The sequence below is a fragment of the Rhincodon typus genome, chromosome 4 (assembly GCF_021869965.1).
Source record: "Rhincodon typus isolate 14 chromosome 4, sRhiTyp1.1, whole genome shotgun sequence".
In the NCBI taxonomy this organism is placed as follows: Eukaryota; Metazoa; Chordata; class Chondrichthyes; order Orectolobiformes; family Rhincodontidae; genus Rhincodon; species Rhincodon typus.
The window spans coordinates 113,639,701-113,657,798 of NC_063335.1; the positions used below are offsets into that span (position 1 = coordinate 113,639,701).

The 18,098-nt window shown below is 48.7% G+C and overlaps 1 protein-coding gene across 1 annotated transcript in view; it reads right to left on the bottom strand.

Annotated features, from left to right (window-relative positions):
• Positions 1-12,930: 12,930 nt before the first annotated feature.
• Positions 12,931-18,098, bottom strand: part of zglp1 (zinc finger GATA like protein 1) — an 11,865-nt gene continuing 6,697 nt past the window's right edge. Inside the window, exons 3-5 of the mRNA XM_048596072.1 lie at positions 16,191-16,294; positions 14,397-14,490; positions 12,931-13,417 (exon numbers count right to left, since the gene is read on the bottom strand). Of these exons, the coding sequence (XP_048452029.1) occupies positions 13,282-13,417; positions 14,397-14,490; positions 16,191-16,294 (334 nt within the window). The 3' untranslated portion in view covers positions 12,931-13,281. The remainder of the gene's footprint in view (positions 13,418-14,396; positions 14,491-16,190; positions 16,295-18,098) is intronic.

Consider the following 18,098-nt stretch of genomic DNA (forward strand, 5'->3'; position numbering starts at 1 on the left):
TGGTCCAAACTCCAGCCATTCAGATTGTAATGGTACAGACTAGCACAGGGAACCTGGGCCTCTGCCCTCGGAGAGATCACCTCCAGCCTTGACAGTTCCACAGTCTGTTCACACCAGTGTCTGTGGGTCACACACAGTACACAGTTACACACTACACAACCCCACACCCACAGGGAACCTGGAGTGAGAGAGGACACGGGGTGAGGGGGAGACACGGGGTCAGGGGTGGGGAACACAGGGGGGGGGGGGAGCAGGGGGGGGGGGGGGGGCAGGGGGGGGGGGGGGGTCACAGAGTGAACCTGGAGTGAGGATGAACACAGGTTGAGACAGGACCCAGAGGGAGGGATTGAGGTCAGAAATGATTACGAGGTTATTCCTCGCTATCCACACCAGCACCCCGCTCCATCAGTCTGTCTCCAGGTGTGGGCTTGGTGGTTCCCAAGATCATCACAGTCATTTTAGGGCTGTGTAGGGTGATTGGGGATGGTTGAGGTTGGTTGAGGATGACTGAGGGTGATTAAGGGTGGTTGAAGATGATTGGGTGGTTGAGGGAGACTGAAGGTGGTTGAGGGTGGCTGAGGATGGTGTCCTTACCCATTTGGAGCTGCACATTGTGTAACCAGCTGGAGGATGAGGCTGAGGAGGGTAACTGGACCAGGCATTGAGGCTCAGAAGATGAGGGTTAGCCCCAGGGTCCAGGGGTGGAATGATCCTAGACTCAAACATACAAAGAGAGCCTCATCAGCAATTGGACAGAGACAGAGAGCAACAAATAACAAACAGGCATTGATGGTGATGGTCAGCGAGGGACAGAGGCACTGTCAGGCAGACTTTGGTTCAGAGTGGAACTCAGACCCTAACCACCCGAGTGACCCTGCCTCCCCCACACCCACAGACAGTATGTTCCAGACCCTAAACCCTCGACGGAACCTGCCTCCCCCACACTCTCAGACAGTACATTCCAGACCCTAACCCCTCGAGTGAAACTGCCTCCCCCACACTCTCAGACAGTACGTTCCAGACCCTAACCCCTCGAGTGAACCTGCCTCCCCCACACTCTCAGACAGTACATTCCAGACCCTAACCCCTCGAGTGAACCTGCCTCCCCCACACTCTCAGACAGTACATTCCAGACCGTACCCACTTGCTGAGGAATAATGTTTTACCTTCTTTCACTTTTGCTATTTTTACTAATTACATTAATTCTGTTGTTTTTTCCTTTTCTCTGTGCTTAGACTGATAAGGACAGTGTTTGCCTCTGAGCTCTGCCCTGATCGTTTATGATTTTGAGTTGAAATCTCTGATTCCCGGTGATTGGGATGTTGTTTTAAATTTCAATCAGGCACCAATAGTGTTGTACTGCTGCACATACCGATCCGGGTGATTCGTCTAATGCAGTTCCTGTGTTTCTCTCAGCCTTCACGTCTCCAAGGAAAACAGTCCCAACTTCTTCAATTCATCCTCACTCTCATCCCTTGAACCAATCCTGTAAATGTCTCCTGTAATCTCTCCTATATACCCCCAACTGTACGCAATCCTCTAGCTGGCATCTAACAACTGTCTTGTACAAGTTCACCATCATCTCCTTGTGCCCCAGTGAATAAAGTTACAATACGACAGCTATCCATCCACCTGGACCCAGCTGGGTGGGTGGGTACATGTTGCTGGGAGGAACAGAGAGGTCACTTATTGCTTGGAAGGTGCATGTCTAGATGGAGTTGAGGCACAAAGGGATCACAGACACAAATACACCAATCACTGAATGGTGCAACACGAGCTACCAAGGCCAGAATAAACGAAAATACAAACCAACCATTAGCCATTAGAGGGACAGCATCATAAATTAGGTAAGATCTGCTCAACGTCTATCAAACCTTGGGTAGACCACATTTAGAGTACTCTGTGCCATTCTGGAAGGACAGCATCATAAAGTAGGAAGGATCTGCTCACCAGAATCGTGGTTTGACATCATTCTGAGCAGTTCGAGGATCCAGCCTCATTAAACACATCAAAAGCAGTCCATTTTAACAGAGCATTGTGAAGAGAGGGAGAGTGTGAGACAGAGAGAAAGGATAGAGAGAGAGAGGGGGAGAGTGAAAGTTAGGGAAAGGGGAGGATGGAGACAAAGAAAGAGAGAGAGAGAGAAACAAAGGGAGAAAGAGAGACAGAGGAAGGGAGGGAGAGAGAGAGAGAAGGGGAACAAGGGGCAGGAGATTGGCTGTAGGGAATTGAGACAGTGCAGGCACTCTGTTTGGCTCTTTCTGCATCAAAATAATGCTGTGATTTTGGGCTGTGGGGAAGAGACAGTGGGGGAGAGGGAGGGAGAGGGAGGGAGGAAAAGAGAGTGGGAGAGAGAACACATAGAGGGAGAGTGAGGGGGAGAAAGAGGGAGGAAGAGATGGAGAGAAAGAGAAACAGAGAGACAGAGAAAGAGTGTGCTGAGGGAGAGAGAGAGAGCGAGGAAGAAAGAGAAAGACAGGTGAGGGAGGGGTAGAGGGAAGGGAACAGAGGGATGGACGAGATACAGAGAGAGAGTGAGAGAGATGGAAAAGGACAGAAAGGGAGGGAGTGAGGGAGAGAGGTCGAGATGGTGAGAAAGAATGAAGGGGAGAGAGAGAAGTCTGAGTGTGAGGGAAACAGGGAGATGGAGGGGAAGAGGAAGAGAGGATTGTGAAAAGGAGAGGGGGAAGTGTGGAGGGAGAGAATGTAAAGGAGAAGAGGGACACTGCGAGAGAAGGAGTGGGAGAGGATGTAAGTGAGAGGGGAGGAGGGAGGGAGAGACGGTGTGACAGAGAGAGAGAGAAAGAGAGAGGTGGTAGGGGTAGGGTTGGGAGAGTGAGGTGGGAGTTATGACTGACCTGGAGCGAGCTGCTGGCTTTACCTGGTGGGTGGGTGAGTGAGGATGGAGCCAGGGTTTATACTGAACTGAGAAAGCATCTGATCCCAAGCTGATTGGACACAGCCCCAGCTGGGCAGATTCCCATTGGAGGCTCTGTCACAGATCGAGAGATCAAACAGAGTGGGGACAAAAGAAGATTAGCAAAAAGATTTGGAATCTAAAGGATTACATCAATCCCAGAGAATGAAAGGAGACCTGCTGAGTTATCCCACAGTCAACATCCCAGTTAGTGAGATAACCTCAAACCAGACCGGATACATTACCCCAGCAACTAAACTGTAGCCACAAGTATCCTCTCAGGCCAGGCCATGGTGAGGAACTGACCAAACCTCACAGAATCAGCAATCACACAACACCAGGGTATAGTCCAACAGGTTTATTTGAAAACACAAACTTTCGGAACATTGTCCCTTTGTCAGGTGAACCACACAGAGCACAGGGACATCATGGTACCTGCAACCCAAGATAGAGAAGGGGAGAGAGAGGGACATGGGGAGAGAGGGAGATAGAAATAGAGAGATGGATGGAGAGAAAGAGGGAGAGACACAGAGAGGGAGACAGTAAAGTCAGGCAAATGGAGAGAGACAGGGAGAGGGAGCGAAAGAAAGACACAGAGAACAAGAAAGACAGAGAGTGAGAGATGGACAGAGACATGGAGAGAGATGAGTGGGAAGAGTGAGACAGAAAGAGAGAGAGACAGAAAGAGTGAGAGAAAGGGAGAGAGAAGGAGACAGAGAAAAAGAGAGGGGTGTAGAGAGAGTCAGACAAGACAGAGGGAGAGAAGGAGAGGGAGAAAGAAACAGCGACAGAAGAGAGAGATTGGACAGTGGGGAGGGGAGTCACAGAAGGGGGGAGGGAGAGAGAGGATGATGGGTGGCGGGGGAGAGAGGATGATGGGTAATGGGGGAGAGAGCGGAAATTGGGTAACAGGGGGAGAGAGGATGATGGGTGGCAGTGGGAGAGAGGGTATATGATGGCAGGTTGAGGTTGGGCAGCCAGAGCAGACAATACTCTTTCAACATGATGGCACTGTTCAAAATTTGAGGCTGAGATACAGAGAAAAATAGAGAAAAGGATCATAGGTTACAGGAAAGATTACCAAAAGCCACCTTAAAACCTAAAGCCATCATCAAAACCCTCCCTGTGGAACATTCCAGAAACCTCTTGTATACTTCAGTCCGTCCTCCCTCAACAACCAAGGCAAATCATTCAGCAGAAACTGGGAAACATGGAACCAGAGACAAATATTCCTATTTCAAGGACATTTGGTATCATAGGATAGTGCAAATTCTACAGGCCCTGACAACATTCCAGCAACAGTCCTGAAGACTTGTGCTCTAGAACTTACCGCTCCCCTAGCCAAGCTGTGCCAGTACAGTTATAACACCAGCTATCACTCGACAATATAGAAAATTGCCCAAGTATGTCCTGTACACAAAAAGCAGGACAAATCCATCCCGGTCAATTACTGCCCCATCAGTCTCCTCTCGATCATCAGTAAAGTGATCAAGCAGCACCTGCTCAGCAATAACCTGCTCAGTGACGCCCAGTTTGGGTTCCGCCAGGGCCACTCAGCTCCTGACCTCATTACAGCCTTGGTTCAAACATGGACAAAAGAGCCGAATTCCAGAGGGGAGGTGAGAGACAGACATTCACATCAAGGCACCAATTTACCACATGTACTATTTTAATTAATTTGTAGGATGTGGGTGTCGCTGGCTGAGTCCAGCATTTATTGACCATCCCTAGTTGCCCCTTCAGAAGGTGGGGGTGAGCTGCCTTCTTGAACTGCTGCAGTCCTCCTTCTCTGGGTTGACCCACAAAACCATTAGGGAGGGAATTCCAGGATTTTGATCCAATGACAGTGAAGAAATGGTGATATATTTCCAAGTCAGGATGGTGAGTGACTTGGAGGGGAACTTGCAGGGGGTGGTGTTCCCATGTATCTGCTGCCCTTGTCCTTCTAGATGGAAGTGGTCGTGAGTTTGGAAGGTGCTGTGTGGAGATCTTTGGTGAACAACTGCAGTGTATCTTGTAGATAGTACACACTGCTGCTACTGAGCGTCGGTGGTGGAGGGAGTGGATATTTGTGGATGTGGTGCCAACCAAGCGGCTGCTTTGTCCTGGATGGTGTCAAGCTTCTTGAGTGTTGTTGGAGCTGCACTCATCCAGGCAAGTGGGGAGTATTCCATCACACTCCTGACTTGTGCCGTGTAGATGGTGGACAGGCTTTGGGGAGTCAGGAGGTGAGTTACTTGCTGCAGTATTCCCAGCTTCTGGCCTGTTCTTGTAGCCACTGTGTTTATGTGGTGAGTCCAGATGAGTTTCTGGTCAATTATAAACCCTAGGATGTTGATAGTGGGGATTCAGTGACAGTAACACCATTGAATGTCAAGGGGGGTTGGTTAGATTGTCTCTTATTGTGATGGTCATAGCCTGACATTTGTGTGAACAGAATCTCTACAGTGTGGAATAAAGCCATGTGGTCCAACAAGTCCACACCAATATTTCAAAGAACATCCCACTGAGACTCACCCTGCTACCCTTCTCTACCCTACCCTGTCCCTGTCCCTGTCCCTGTAACGCTGAATTTCCCATGGCTAACCCACCTAACTAGCACATCCCTCAGCACTATGGGCAGTTTAACATGCCCAATCCATCTTTGGACTGTGGGAGGAAACCGGAGCACCCACAGGAAACCCACACAGACACAGGGAGAATGTGCAAACTCCACACAGACAGTCGCCCGAGGGTAGAATTGAACCCGGGTCCTTGGCGCTGAGAGGCAGCAGTGCTAACCATTGAGCCACCGTGCTGCCCCAATGAATAAATGTTATTTTCCACTTGTCAGCCCAAGCCTGGATATTGTCCAGATCTTGTCGCATTTGAACACGGACTGCTTCAGTATCTGAGGAGTCACAAATGGTGCTGAACGTTGTGCGATCATCAGCGAACATCCCCACTTCTGACCTTATGATAGAGGGAAAGTCATTGATGAAGAAGCTGAAGATGGTTGGGCCTGGGACACTACCCTGAGGAACTCTTACAGAGATGTCCTGGAGCTGAGATGATTGACCTCCAACAACCACAACCATCTTCCTATGTGTCAGGTATGACTCCAACCACCGGAGCGTTTGCCCCCTGATACCCATTGATTCCAGTTTTACTCGGGCTCCTCGATGCCACACTCGGTTGAATGCAGCCTTGATGTCAAGGGCTGTCACTCTCACCTCACCCTCTGGAATTCAGCTGTTTTGTCCATGTTTGAACCAAGGCTGTAATGAGGTTCAGGAGCTGAGTGGCCCTGGCGGAACCCAAACTGGGCGTCACTGAGCAGGTTATTGCTGAGCAGGTGCTGCTTGATAGCGCTGTTACTGACACCTTCCATCACTTTACTGATGATCGAGAGGAGACTGATGGGGCAGTAATTGGCTGGATTGGATTTGTCCTGCTTTGTGTGAACAGGACACACCTGGGCAATCCTTTTCATGAACATTTCTTGTAAAGGAAATTATAAGTGAAGAATCAAAGGGGTTTATAGCAACATTTATACACAGCTAACTGAGTGACAAGAAACTGTTGGTATTGTGTGTGTGTTTGTGTCTAGAGAATCGTTTGTTATGGGGTTTCCTAAAGACACTGAGCATTTCCAATATACATTAATGCTGTGGAACCTGTCCTGGTATTTATTGTAATGATCTGGATCTTGCTGTGCAGGGGATAATTTCTGAGTTTGCAGATGACACTGAACTTGGAGAAACTGTAAACTGCGAGGAGGAGAATGTGGAACTTGAAAAGGACATTGACAAGTTGGTGTCACAGGTGGATAGATGGCAGATTAGCTTCAACACAGACAAGGGTGAGGTGTATTGGTACAATTGAAGTGAGTAAAGATGATGACCTTGTTAGCTTCAAGGATGGGACAGTTCTAAAAGGAGAACAACTGGAGCAGTTGGGATTTTTCTCCTTGGACAGGTATAAACAACGATTTAAGAGATTTCCAAGATCATGCAGGAGGTGAACAAAGTAGAAACTGAGAAAGTATTTTAAGCCTCGACGACAAGGGCCCACAAATTTAAAGTTAGGCTGTGCCTCCAGCCACCCTGTCCAGAGTCATATTGAGCATGAGGACTGTGAAATGCCTGACAGCTCCCCAAGAGTGGTCAGGACAAGGACACAGCACTGCACTGCTGCCAGGAACACTGTACATGTCACACATAAACACACACACACACACACACACACACACACACACACACTCACACAGACACACATAAACACACAGACACACAGACACACAGACACACACTCACACACACACACACACTTACACACACTCATACAGACACACACTCACACACACACACTCACACAGACACATACACACTCATACAGACACACACACACACACACACTCACTCACACACACACACACATTCACACACAAACACACACTCACACACAAACACACACACACGTCACATACACACGCACACATACACACACTCACACACACACACACGTCACACACACACACACTCACACACAAACACACACACACACGTCACATACACACACACACATACACACACACACACACACACACACACACACTCACATACACACATACACATGTCACACACTCACACACACATGTCACACACACACACACGTCACACACTCACACACACACGTCATACTCACACACACTCACACACATACACATGTCACACACGCACACATGTCACACACTCACACGCATGCACACACTCACTCACACTCACACATTCACATTCACACACAATGGGGGTGTCAACAAAAAAAAAGCCCTGGAAACAACTATTAGACAGTGTAATAATTATACGAGGAAAAGCCTTTGAACCCAACAAGTGTTTAGGGTCTGGAATGTACTGTCTGAGGGTGTGGGGGAGGCAGGGTCACTCGAGGGGTTAGGGTCTGGAACGTACTGTCTGAGAGTGTGTGGGAGGCAAGTTCCGTCGAGGGTTTAGGGTCTGGAACGTACTGTCTGTGGGTGTGGGGGAGGCAGGTTCACTCGAGGGGTTAGGGTCTGGAACGTACTGTCTGAGAGTGTGGGGTAGGCAGGTTCACTCGAGGGGTTAGGATCTGGAATGTACTGTCTGAGAATGTGGGGGAGGCAGGTTCACTCGAGGGGTTAGGGTCTGGAATGTACTGTCTGAGAGCGTGGGGGAGGCAGGTTCACTCGAAGCTCTTGAAAGGATATTGGACAGTTATTTGGAGAGGAAGAGTGTGTCAGGCGATAGGGTGAGATTGTACTCCAAGGAGATTTCAGTCAGAAAGACAAGGCCTCAATGATGGTCTATGATTTTGCGACCAGTAGAAAGCAAAGAGTAGGGGTAAATGGGTGTTTTTCTGGTTGGCAGTCAGTGGCTAGTGGTGTGCCTCAGGGATCAGTGTTGGGACCTCAATTGTTTACAATTTACATAGATGATTTGGAGTTGGGGACTAAGTGTCATGTGTCAAAATTTGCAGATGACACTAAGGTGAGTGGGAGAGCAAAGTGTGCAGAAGACACTGAAAGTCTGCGGAGGGATATAGATAGTCTAAGTGAGTGGGCAAAGGTCTGGCAGATGGAGTACAATGTTGGTAAGTGTGAGGTCATCCATTTTGATAGGAATAACAGCAAAACGGACTATGTTTTAAATGGTAAAAAATTGCAGCATGCTGCTGTGCAGAGGGACTTAGGTGTCCTTGTGCATGAATCACTAAAAGTAGGATTGCAGGTGCAGCAGGTAATTAAAAAGACAAATGGAATTTTGTCTGTCATTGCTAGAGGGATGGAGTTTAAAAACAGGGAGGTTATGCTGCAGCTGTATAGGGTCCTGGTGAGGCCACTCCTGGAGTACTGTGTGCAGTTTTGGTCTCCTTACTTGTGAAGGGATATACTAGCACTGGAGGGGGTGCAGAGGAGATTCACTCGGTTGATTCCAGAGTTGAGAGGGTTGGATTATGAGGAGAGACTGAGTAGACTGGGATTATACTCATTGGAATTCAGAAGAATGAGGGGAGATCTTATAGAAACATATAAGTTTATGAAGGGAATAGATAAGGTGGAGGCAGGGAGGTTGTTTCCGCTAGCAGGTGAAACTAGGACTAGAGGGCATCGCCTCAAAATAAAGGGAAGCAGATGTAGGACTGAGGTCAGGAGGAACTTCTTCACCCAAAGGGTTGTGAATCTGTGGAATTCCCTGCCCAGTGAAGCAGTTGAAGCTACCTCGCTGAATGTTTTTAAGGCAAGGTTAGATAAATTTTTGAACAGTAAAGAAATTAAGGGTTATGGTGAGTGGGCAGGTAAGTGGAGCTGAGTCTCAAAAAGATCAGCCATGATCTTATTAAATGGCAGGGCAGGCTCGAGGGGCCAGATGACCTACTCCTGCTCCTAGTTCTTATGTTCTTATGATCAAGGAGCTATATCTCTGAGGGGAATCCTCATGGAGGGGCTGCAGATTCTGAGGGAGATGGGCTGGATTGACAGAGTTAATGTCCCCTCTCCCTGCCTGAACTGAGCATCCCAGCCTGAGGGGAAGTGTGCACTCACAGAGGACCCAGAGGATTAGGAATCATTCAACCAAACTGAGAATAATCCCCTTCTGTCCCCAAGGGCTATAGGACTGTCCATCAGACAGGCGTATGAACAAAGAACAGTAGCAGGCCAATCAGCCTCACAGTTAGATCATGACTCATCCGACTTTAACCTCAACTCTACATTCCTACATAATCTATCCACAATCAAATTCTACACCCACCTCGCTCTGCAGAAGGACATGCTCAATCGATTCATATTTGTTTGGCTGATATCCATTGGCAGGGAATCATGGCACCCAGTGGAACTGGGAACGTGCAGTTCCATCCCAGGATGAGCCAAGTCTGACACACTGAACAGTCACCTCCTACTCTCATTTCCAATGCTCCTGGGGAGGGGTAGGAGGTGGTGGAATAGGGAAAGGGTTCAGTGCACAGGGTGCCCAAAGTGGTGGGCGAGCGAGTCAGAAACTCACATCACCTTTAAGTGGTATTTGGATATTCAATTGCATTGCCGTAGCCTCCGGGGTATGGGCCAAGTCTGGAAAATGGGAGGAATATAGTCAGATTTTTTTTTCTATTCATTTTTGTGGGATGTGGGTATCACTGGCTGGGCCCAGCATTTGTTGTCCATCCCTACTTGCCCCCTTGAGAAGGTGGTGGTGAGCTGCCTTCTTGAACCATCGCAGTCCATGTGCTGTGGGTTGAACACAATGTTATTAGGGAGGGAATTCCAGGATTTTGACCCAGTAACAGTGAAGGAACAGCGACATATTTTCAAGTCAAGATGGTGAGTGACTTGGAGGGGAACTTGCAGGGGGTGGTGTTCCCATATATCTGCTGCCCTTGTCTTTCTAGTTGGAAGTGGTCCTGGGTTTGGAAGGTGCTGTCTGAGGATCTTTGGTGAATTTCTGCAGTGTATCTTGTAGATAGTACACACTGCTGCTACTGAGCGTCGGTGGTGGAGGGAGTGGATGTTTGTGGATGTGGTGCCAATCAAGCGGCTGCTTTGTCCTGGATGGTATCAAGCTTCTTGAGTGTTGTTGGGGCTGCACCCATCCAGGCAAGTGGGAAGTGTTCCATCACACTCCTGATTTGTGCCTTGTAGATGGTGGACAGGCTTTGGGGAGTCAGGAGGTGAGTTACTCGCTGCAGTATTCCCAGTTTCTGGCCTGTTCTTGTAGCCACTGTGTTTATGTGGTGAGTCCAGTTGAGTTGATAACCCCCAGGATGTTGATAGTGGGGGATTCAGTGATGGTAACACCATTGAATGTCAAGGGGTGGTGGTTAGATTGTCTCTTATTGGTGATGGTCATAGCCTGCTGTTTGTGTGGTACAGATGTTATTTGCCACTTGTCAGCCCAAGCCTGGATATTGTCCAGATCTTGTTGCATTTGAACACGGACTGCTTCAGTATCTGAGGAGTCACGAATGGTGCTGAACATTGTGCGATCATCAGCGAACATCCCCACTTCTGACCTTATGATGAAGGGAAGGTCATTGATGAAGCAGCTGAAGATGGTTGGGCCTAGGACACTACCCTGAGGAACTCCTACAGAGATGTTCTGGAGCTGAGATGATTGACCCCCAACAACCATGACCATCTTCCTGTGTGTCAGGTATGACTCCAACCACCAGAGAGTTTGTCCCCGATACCCAATGATTCCAGTTTTGCTAGGGCTCCTTGATGCCACACTCGGTTGAATGCAGACTTGAAATCAAGTGCTGTCACTCTCACCTCACCCTCTGGAATTCAGCTCTTTTGTCCATGTTTGAACCAAGGCTGTAATGAGGTCAGGAGCTGAGTGGCCCTGGCGGAACCCAAACTGGGCGTCACTGAGCAGGTTATTGCTGAGCAGGTGCTGTTTGATAGCACTGTTACTGACACCTTCCATCACTTTACTGATGATCGAGAGGAGACTGATGGGGCAGTAATTGTCTGGGTTGTATTTGTCCTGCTTTTTGTGAACAGGACATACTCGGGCAATTTGCCACATTATCGGGTGCATACCAGTGTTGTAACTGTACTGGAAGAGCTTGGCTCAGGGAGCGGCTAGTTCTGGAACACAAGTCTTCAGTACTGTTGCCGGAATGTTGTCAGGGCCCGTAGTCTTTGCAATATCCAGTGTCTCCAACTGTTTCTTGATATCACATAGAGTGAATCAAATTAGCTGAAGACTGGTATCTGTGATGCTGGGGACCACTGGAGGAGGCCGAGATGGATCATCCACTCGGCACTTCTGGCTGAAGATTGCTGCGAAAGTTTCAGCCTTATCTTTTGCACTGATGTGCTGGGCTCTTCCATCATTGAGGATGGGGATATTTGTGGAGGCTCCTCCTCCAGTGAGTTGTTTAATTGTCCACCATCCTGGCTGTGGCCTAATGGCAATATCACTGGACTGTTAATCCAGAGACCCAGATAATGTTCTGGAGACCCGGCTTTGAATCCCGCCACAGCAGGTAATTTAAATTCAATTTAAAAAGTGTTTGGAATTAAGAGTCTGATGATGACCAGGAATCAATTGTCAGAAAATCCCATCTGGTTCATTAATGTCCTTTGGGGAAGGAAACTGCCATCCTTACCTGGTCTGGCCTACTTGTGACTCCAGACTAACAGCAATGTGGTTGGCTCTTAACTGCCCTCTGGGGCAATTAGGGATGGGTAATCCGTGAATGAATTAAAAAATGATGTTTGTTGAGCAGATACTGCGCTGGGCGAAGCTGGAGAAGGACAGATGGCCAGGATGTATCCCACTGGGAAACCAGCCGGGGGTTGGGGAGCGGCGCTCAGAAACCAGGAATACACAAGAACCATCGAGAAACTTTGACAAAAAGAAACATTCTGGGGTAGAGAGTTAGTGCAAAGGGAGACTGGTGGGGCAGTGGAGCAGGGAGAAGAGACGGGAACGATTGGAGATGGTGAAGTGGGGTAGTGACTTCAATCAATGCTCAGATTCTCCAGGGTGAGAGAATGAAGACATCCTAGTTATACACTCATTCACCCCTTCCATCGGGCTGAAGATATAAAAGTTTGAACACACGAGGAACAGATTCAAGAACAGCTTCTTCCCTGCTGTTATCAGACGTCCATACAGACCTCTCATTTATTGACAGTAAACAATGGCTGGAGATCACAGCAGGTCAGACAGCACCCATGGAGACAGCAAGCTAATGTGAAGTCTAGATGACTCTTCATCACAGCTGAGGTGAAGCGTGGTGGGGAGAGGGGGAGAAACATGTTAATTCTGATCTCTCGTGCTGTCTCTCCCCAACCCTCTCCCCACGCCTTCTCTGTTACTGTAACACTGTACTTTGTCCTGCTTCCCTGATGCACTTCGAATGGTACAATCAGCCTGTATAGTATGCAAAACAACACTTTTCACTATATCTCGGTACATGCGAGAACAACTTCCAAACAAACAGACAGCTGTGAATTGGATGCTGTGCTCCAGGAAAACATTGGAGCTATTTTATTGAGATAAACACACATCAAAAAAAAAAAGAAACCTGACAGAACAAGGAACCCAAGACAGACAGACGGAGAGAGAGGGTCTCTCAGCAGAGTTCTAGATCATTCCACAGCATTCAGCATGCAGTCAGAAACTCACTGCAAACTGCTCCCAATTGACCATTTACAAATTGTTTCAAGCACCTGACAAAAACACATTCTTGTCCCTCACACACAATAAAGAGCCAACAGTCAGCTTCTTGGCCCTGATTCCAGCCCAGTGACAGATGGTATCCATTCAGCCTGCTCTCCCTGCCTGTGCTGGGCCTGCTGAGTGCCACCCTGACAGACTGGGCAGATGGCAGGGTGCCTGTCAGTGCATACACGCTCGGCGCTGTGTAATCGGGGCTCTCAGAGGATCACCACACCGAAGGCAGCGGACAAATGCTAACCCTTCCTTCTTGGGGATGTGCCAACAGTTGGAGCAGCGAATGCGATATTTCTTGTACCTGTGGGAACATACAAACACGGAAATGAGGAATACTACCCGGCCATTTCTCCCAGAAGCTGCCTATCCTATCAATAACGCCACAGTGGATCTGTTTGTGTTTCCAATTCCACATCCCCATCAACAGCTACCCCTCCCCCCAACATCCCACACCTCCTCCTCCCCATGACCCTCGATTCTCTGCAAATTTTTCGGGTGCAGGTGGCGATGACCCCACCTCCACCCACTTCGGAAGCAGACACTTTCAAAGCCACATGTGAGTGTGAGAGCAAGAGACCAAACATGCCATCCCTGTCCTGAAAGGCTGACCCCACCAACCTCCACCATCCCCCGCCCCACACAACCACTCGCTCTGGACTCTTCACTCTTTCAAACTCCAGTCCATCCAAACTATCAATAAGACAACAGCAAGTAGGCCATTCGGCCCATCAAGTCCACGCTGCCAATTGTGGTTGATCTGCTAATCCTCAATTCCACTTTCCTGCCTGCTCCCAATTACCCTTGATGTCCTTACTGATTAAGAATACATCTCAACCTGGAATTTATTTAATGACCCAACCTCGAGAGCCATCTGTGGTAAAGAATTCCACAGGTTCACCGCCCTCTGGGCCAAGAAATTCCTCATCTCTGATAACTGCATGACCACTTACTCTGAGATAATGCCCTCTGGTCCTAGACTCTCTCCCCGGGGAAACAACCTCTCCACAGCTCCCCTGTCAAGTTCTGAGTGATCTGGTACATTAAGGATGCCCCTCATTCTATACTGAGCCTGTTTCCGGTGGAATACAATCATGTGACCCAGATAAGAAAAGCTCTCAGTAACCAAGTGTGAGTGCGAGTGCGAGCCCATATCCGTGTGAGAGTGAGAGTGAGAGTGTGAGTGTGAGAGTGAGAGTGAACATAGGGCCCTGTACCCCAGTGTGCTTGTGCCCCTGTGGTGGGAGTCTGGGCTAGCCCATGGGGCTGGGTGTGTGCGGTACCTGATTCCACACGCGTTACACAGTGGTGTCCCATCCTCTGCGTCTCTCCACAGTGGGGTTTTCCCAGTGCCACAGGATACACAGCTCTTCCCGTCTGTAACAGAAGCACATTGAAAATCTATCATCATTTGCCAGCAGTGGTGGGCCTGAGCTCAGCCCCCATCCTCTCCCTCTCCTTCCCCCTCCCTCTGCTGCTCTCCCTCCCCATATTGACCCTCCTCTGTCATGGCTCGCCATCTCTCTCTATCATTGCCCACCTTCAGCCACCCACCAACACCCCTTAACACACACACATGGAGACTTTAGAAATGGAGAATTATAGCGTCAAACTGTGGGGGAACAAAGAGAATTGGAGGCTGGGAGCAGATTCACATTGAAATCTCATACACAGAATCAGAAACTGTTGCTGAACTTTCAACACGGAGGATCCTAAAAACATGGAGCTTGATGTTTTGGCTGCAGCTTATTCGAGCCCAGGCTGGAGTCACTGTGAGCTGCTCGAGGCCCCACACCATCACAGAGAGTGAGACATGCCTTGGAGATCAGCATCAATTCACCAGAATAACTGCACCACTCAAAAGGGTTAAACAGCAGGGAGGGATTAAACAGAAACTCCTGCTGTGCTCACTGATATTTACAACATTCAACACACAAAGGCAAATTCAAATTGTAGGAGCAGACCATCAGGCGTGAAATGAGCAAATATGTACAAAGCCAGAAATCAACAACCACAAGAAGCTTGATACCATCCAGGACAAAGCAGCCATTTAACTGGCACCACATCCACAAGCATCCACTCCCTCCACCACCGACGCTCAGTCACAGCAGTGTGTACTATCTACAAGATGCACTGCAGAAATTCACCAGAGATCCTCAGGTAGCACCTTCCAAAGCCACGACCACTTCCATCCAGAAGGACAAGGGCAGTAGATACATGGGAACACCACCCTCTGCAAGATCCCCTCTGAACCACTCATCATCCTGACATGGAATTACATCACCGCTCCTTTACTGTCACTGGGTCAAAATCCTAGAATTCCCTCGTTAATGGCATTGTGGGTCAACCCACAGCACATGGACTTTTATTTATTTATTTATTTTGTGGGATGTGGGTATTGCTGACTGGGCCCAGCATTTATTGCCCATCCCTAGTTGCCCTTGAGAAGGTGGGGGTGAGCTGCCTTCTTGAATCACTGCAGTCCTCCTGCTGTAGGTTCACGCACAATACCCTGAGGGAGGGAATTCCAGGACTATGTACCAGACACAGTGAAGGAATGGTGATATATCTCCAAGTCAGGACGGGAAGTGACATGGAGGGGAACGTGGAGGTGGTGGTGTTCCCATGTATCTGCTGCCCTTGTCCTTCTAGATGGAAATGGTTGTGGGTTTGGAAGGTGCTGTCTGAGGATCTTTGGTGAATTTCTGCAGTGCATATGCCATAGTAAACAGGGACTACACTGATGCCTGCTCACCACTTCATGTGGGGAACTTGTGGAAGAGCCCAACTCTTATAGTTTAATCTTTCAGCCATCAAAAGTTGCATCATATAATGCTCCTGCAACCCCAGAGGCATTTCATTTCCTCCATCATCAGCTCTCAGAAGGAGAAAATGACAATAGGATCCCAGGTTGTGGGGAAGGTGGGTCCATGCAGGTTTTTCACAAGGAAACAGAAAACCAGGAACAGAACAGACTCAAGGGACTAAACAAGCTCCTCTTTCTGCTTCTGCTGCCTCCATCCCCAGGTCTTGTTCCCTCCATCACTCCCTCTCCCACATCATGGAGTCCCACTTACACACAGCATTAGGGGAGTCCTCCTCAGAGCTGCTGAATCTTGCCAAAGGATCCGGTTTCTTACGACGAGATCGGATCTTCAGGAGTTTCCGATGAAGTCCAGGGCTGAGGGACACAGAACCTTGGATTAGAGCAGAGTTGTGAAAATTGTGGAAAACATGCTTCTGGGGAGAGGAAGGGGCAGGGGTGGTGGGGCGGGGGAGGGGAGGGGTGCAGATTTTAAATTTTGTGTGGGATAATGAACCAAAGATGAGAAAACAGAAATTGTTGGAGAAACTCAGCAGGTCTGGCAGCATCCTGTGGAGAGAAAGCAGAGTTAATGTTTCAAGTCCAGTGACCTGTCTTCAGAACACTGCTCCCATGTATCTGCTGCCCTTGTCCTTCTAGATGGAAGTGGTCGTGGGTTTGGAAGGTGCTGCCTGAGGATCTTTGGTGAATTTCTGCAGTGTATCTTGTAGATGGTACACACTGCTGCTACTGAGCGTCGGTGGTGAGAGTGAAGACAGCCGTTCAGCCCATTGAGAGTGTATTGGTTCATTGAAGGAACCATCATGCTTTGCTCCCCATCCTGTTCCTGGGAATACCACTGTCTGCAAGTTCCTGTCCAAGCCACTTACCATCCTAACTTGGAAATATAATCGCTGTTCCATCACTGTATCTGGGACATAGTCACAGAATTCCCTCCCTAAGGGCATTGTGGGTCTTCCTACAGCACATGGACTGCAGTGGTTCAAGAAGGCAGCTCACCCCCACCTTCTCAAGGGGGCAATAAGGGATGGGCAATAAATGCTGGGTGCAACCAGTGATACCCATGTCTCGTAAAGTGAATTAATAAAAATTGACTTTTTGCCTGTAACTCTCTAAATTCCTCATCTTCAAATTCTTGCCCAATTTGCTTTAATAATATTTATTTTCTGAAATCAGCTTCCACTACCTTTTCAGATAAAGAGATCCAGATCCCAACAACGGAGTGGATAGATTTTTCTTTGTCTCCTCTCTTTTGGCAATAATTTCAAATCTCTTATCCTCAGTGATTGCCCCCCGTTAGCTGAGGAAATACTTTTTCTTGATCTACTTGAGCAAAATCTCTCATCTTGAGAGATAGCAAGAACTGCCGATGCTGGAGTCAGAGATAACACAGTGTGGAGCTGGATGAACACAGCAGGCCAGGCAGCATCAGAGGTGCAGGAAAGTTGACGTTTCAGGTCAGGACCCTTCTTCAGATTTTCCTGCTCCTCTGATGCTGCCTGGCCTGCTGTGTTCCTCCAGCTCTACGCTGTGTTATCTCTCATCTTGAAAACCTTGATGAGGTCACCTCTTCTCCCTCCTCTGCTTGCAGAAAAAAACAGGCCAAACCATCCTCTCCACAGAAATGAAATCCCTCTCTCTAGTAACACCCTGGTAAACCCCTCTGATCTTTATCTAAGTCCTTGACATCACCTGGAGAGTGGGGTCCAGTAAGAGGGCAAGGGATGCCCTGCTACAGACTCAGGTTGTGGGGCAGTCTCAGACGAGGAGCAGAAGGCCATTCACTTTCCCAAGCCTGCTCAATCATTCAAAACAATCATGAGTGATCTCATCACAGCCCGCTCTCCATAATCCTTCATCCCATTTCTACTTAAACATCAGAGTAAATTTAAGGAGAAGGCAGACACTGTCCCAGCATCCACCACACTCTACAGGTCACCCCACAAGAAAACATCCTTCCCCCAGCCCCAGCTTTGGGAAAGACCTTTATCATCACCTGTACGTCAGTGCGATCTGCCTTTAGGGGGTGGCGACGTACCCGTAGTGGGCAGTGCGATCTGCCCAAAGGGGGTGGGGACGTACCCGTAGTGGGCAGTGCGATCTGCCTTTAGGGGGTGGGGACGTACCATTAGTGGGCAGTGAGATCTGCCTTTAGGGAGTG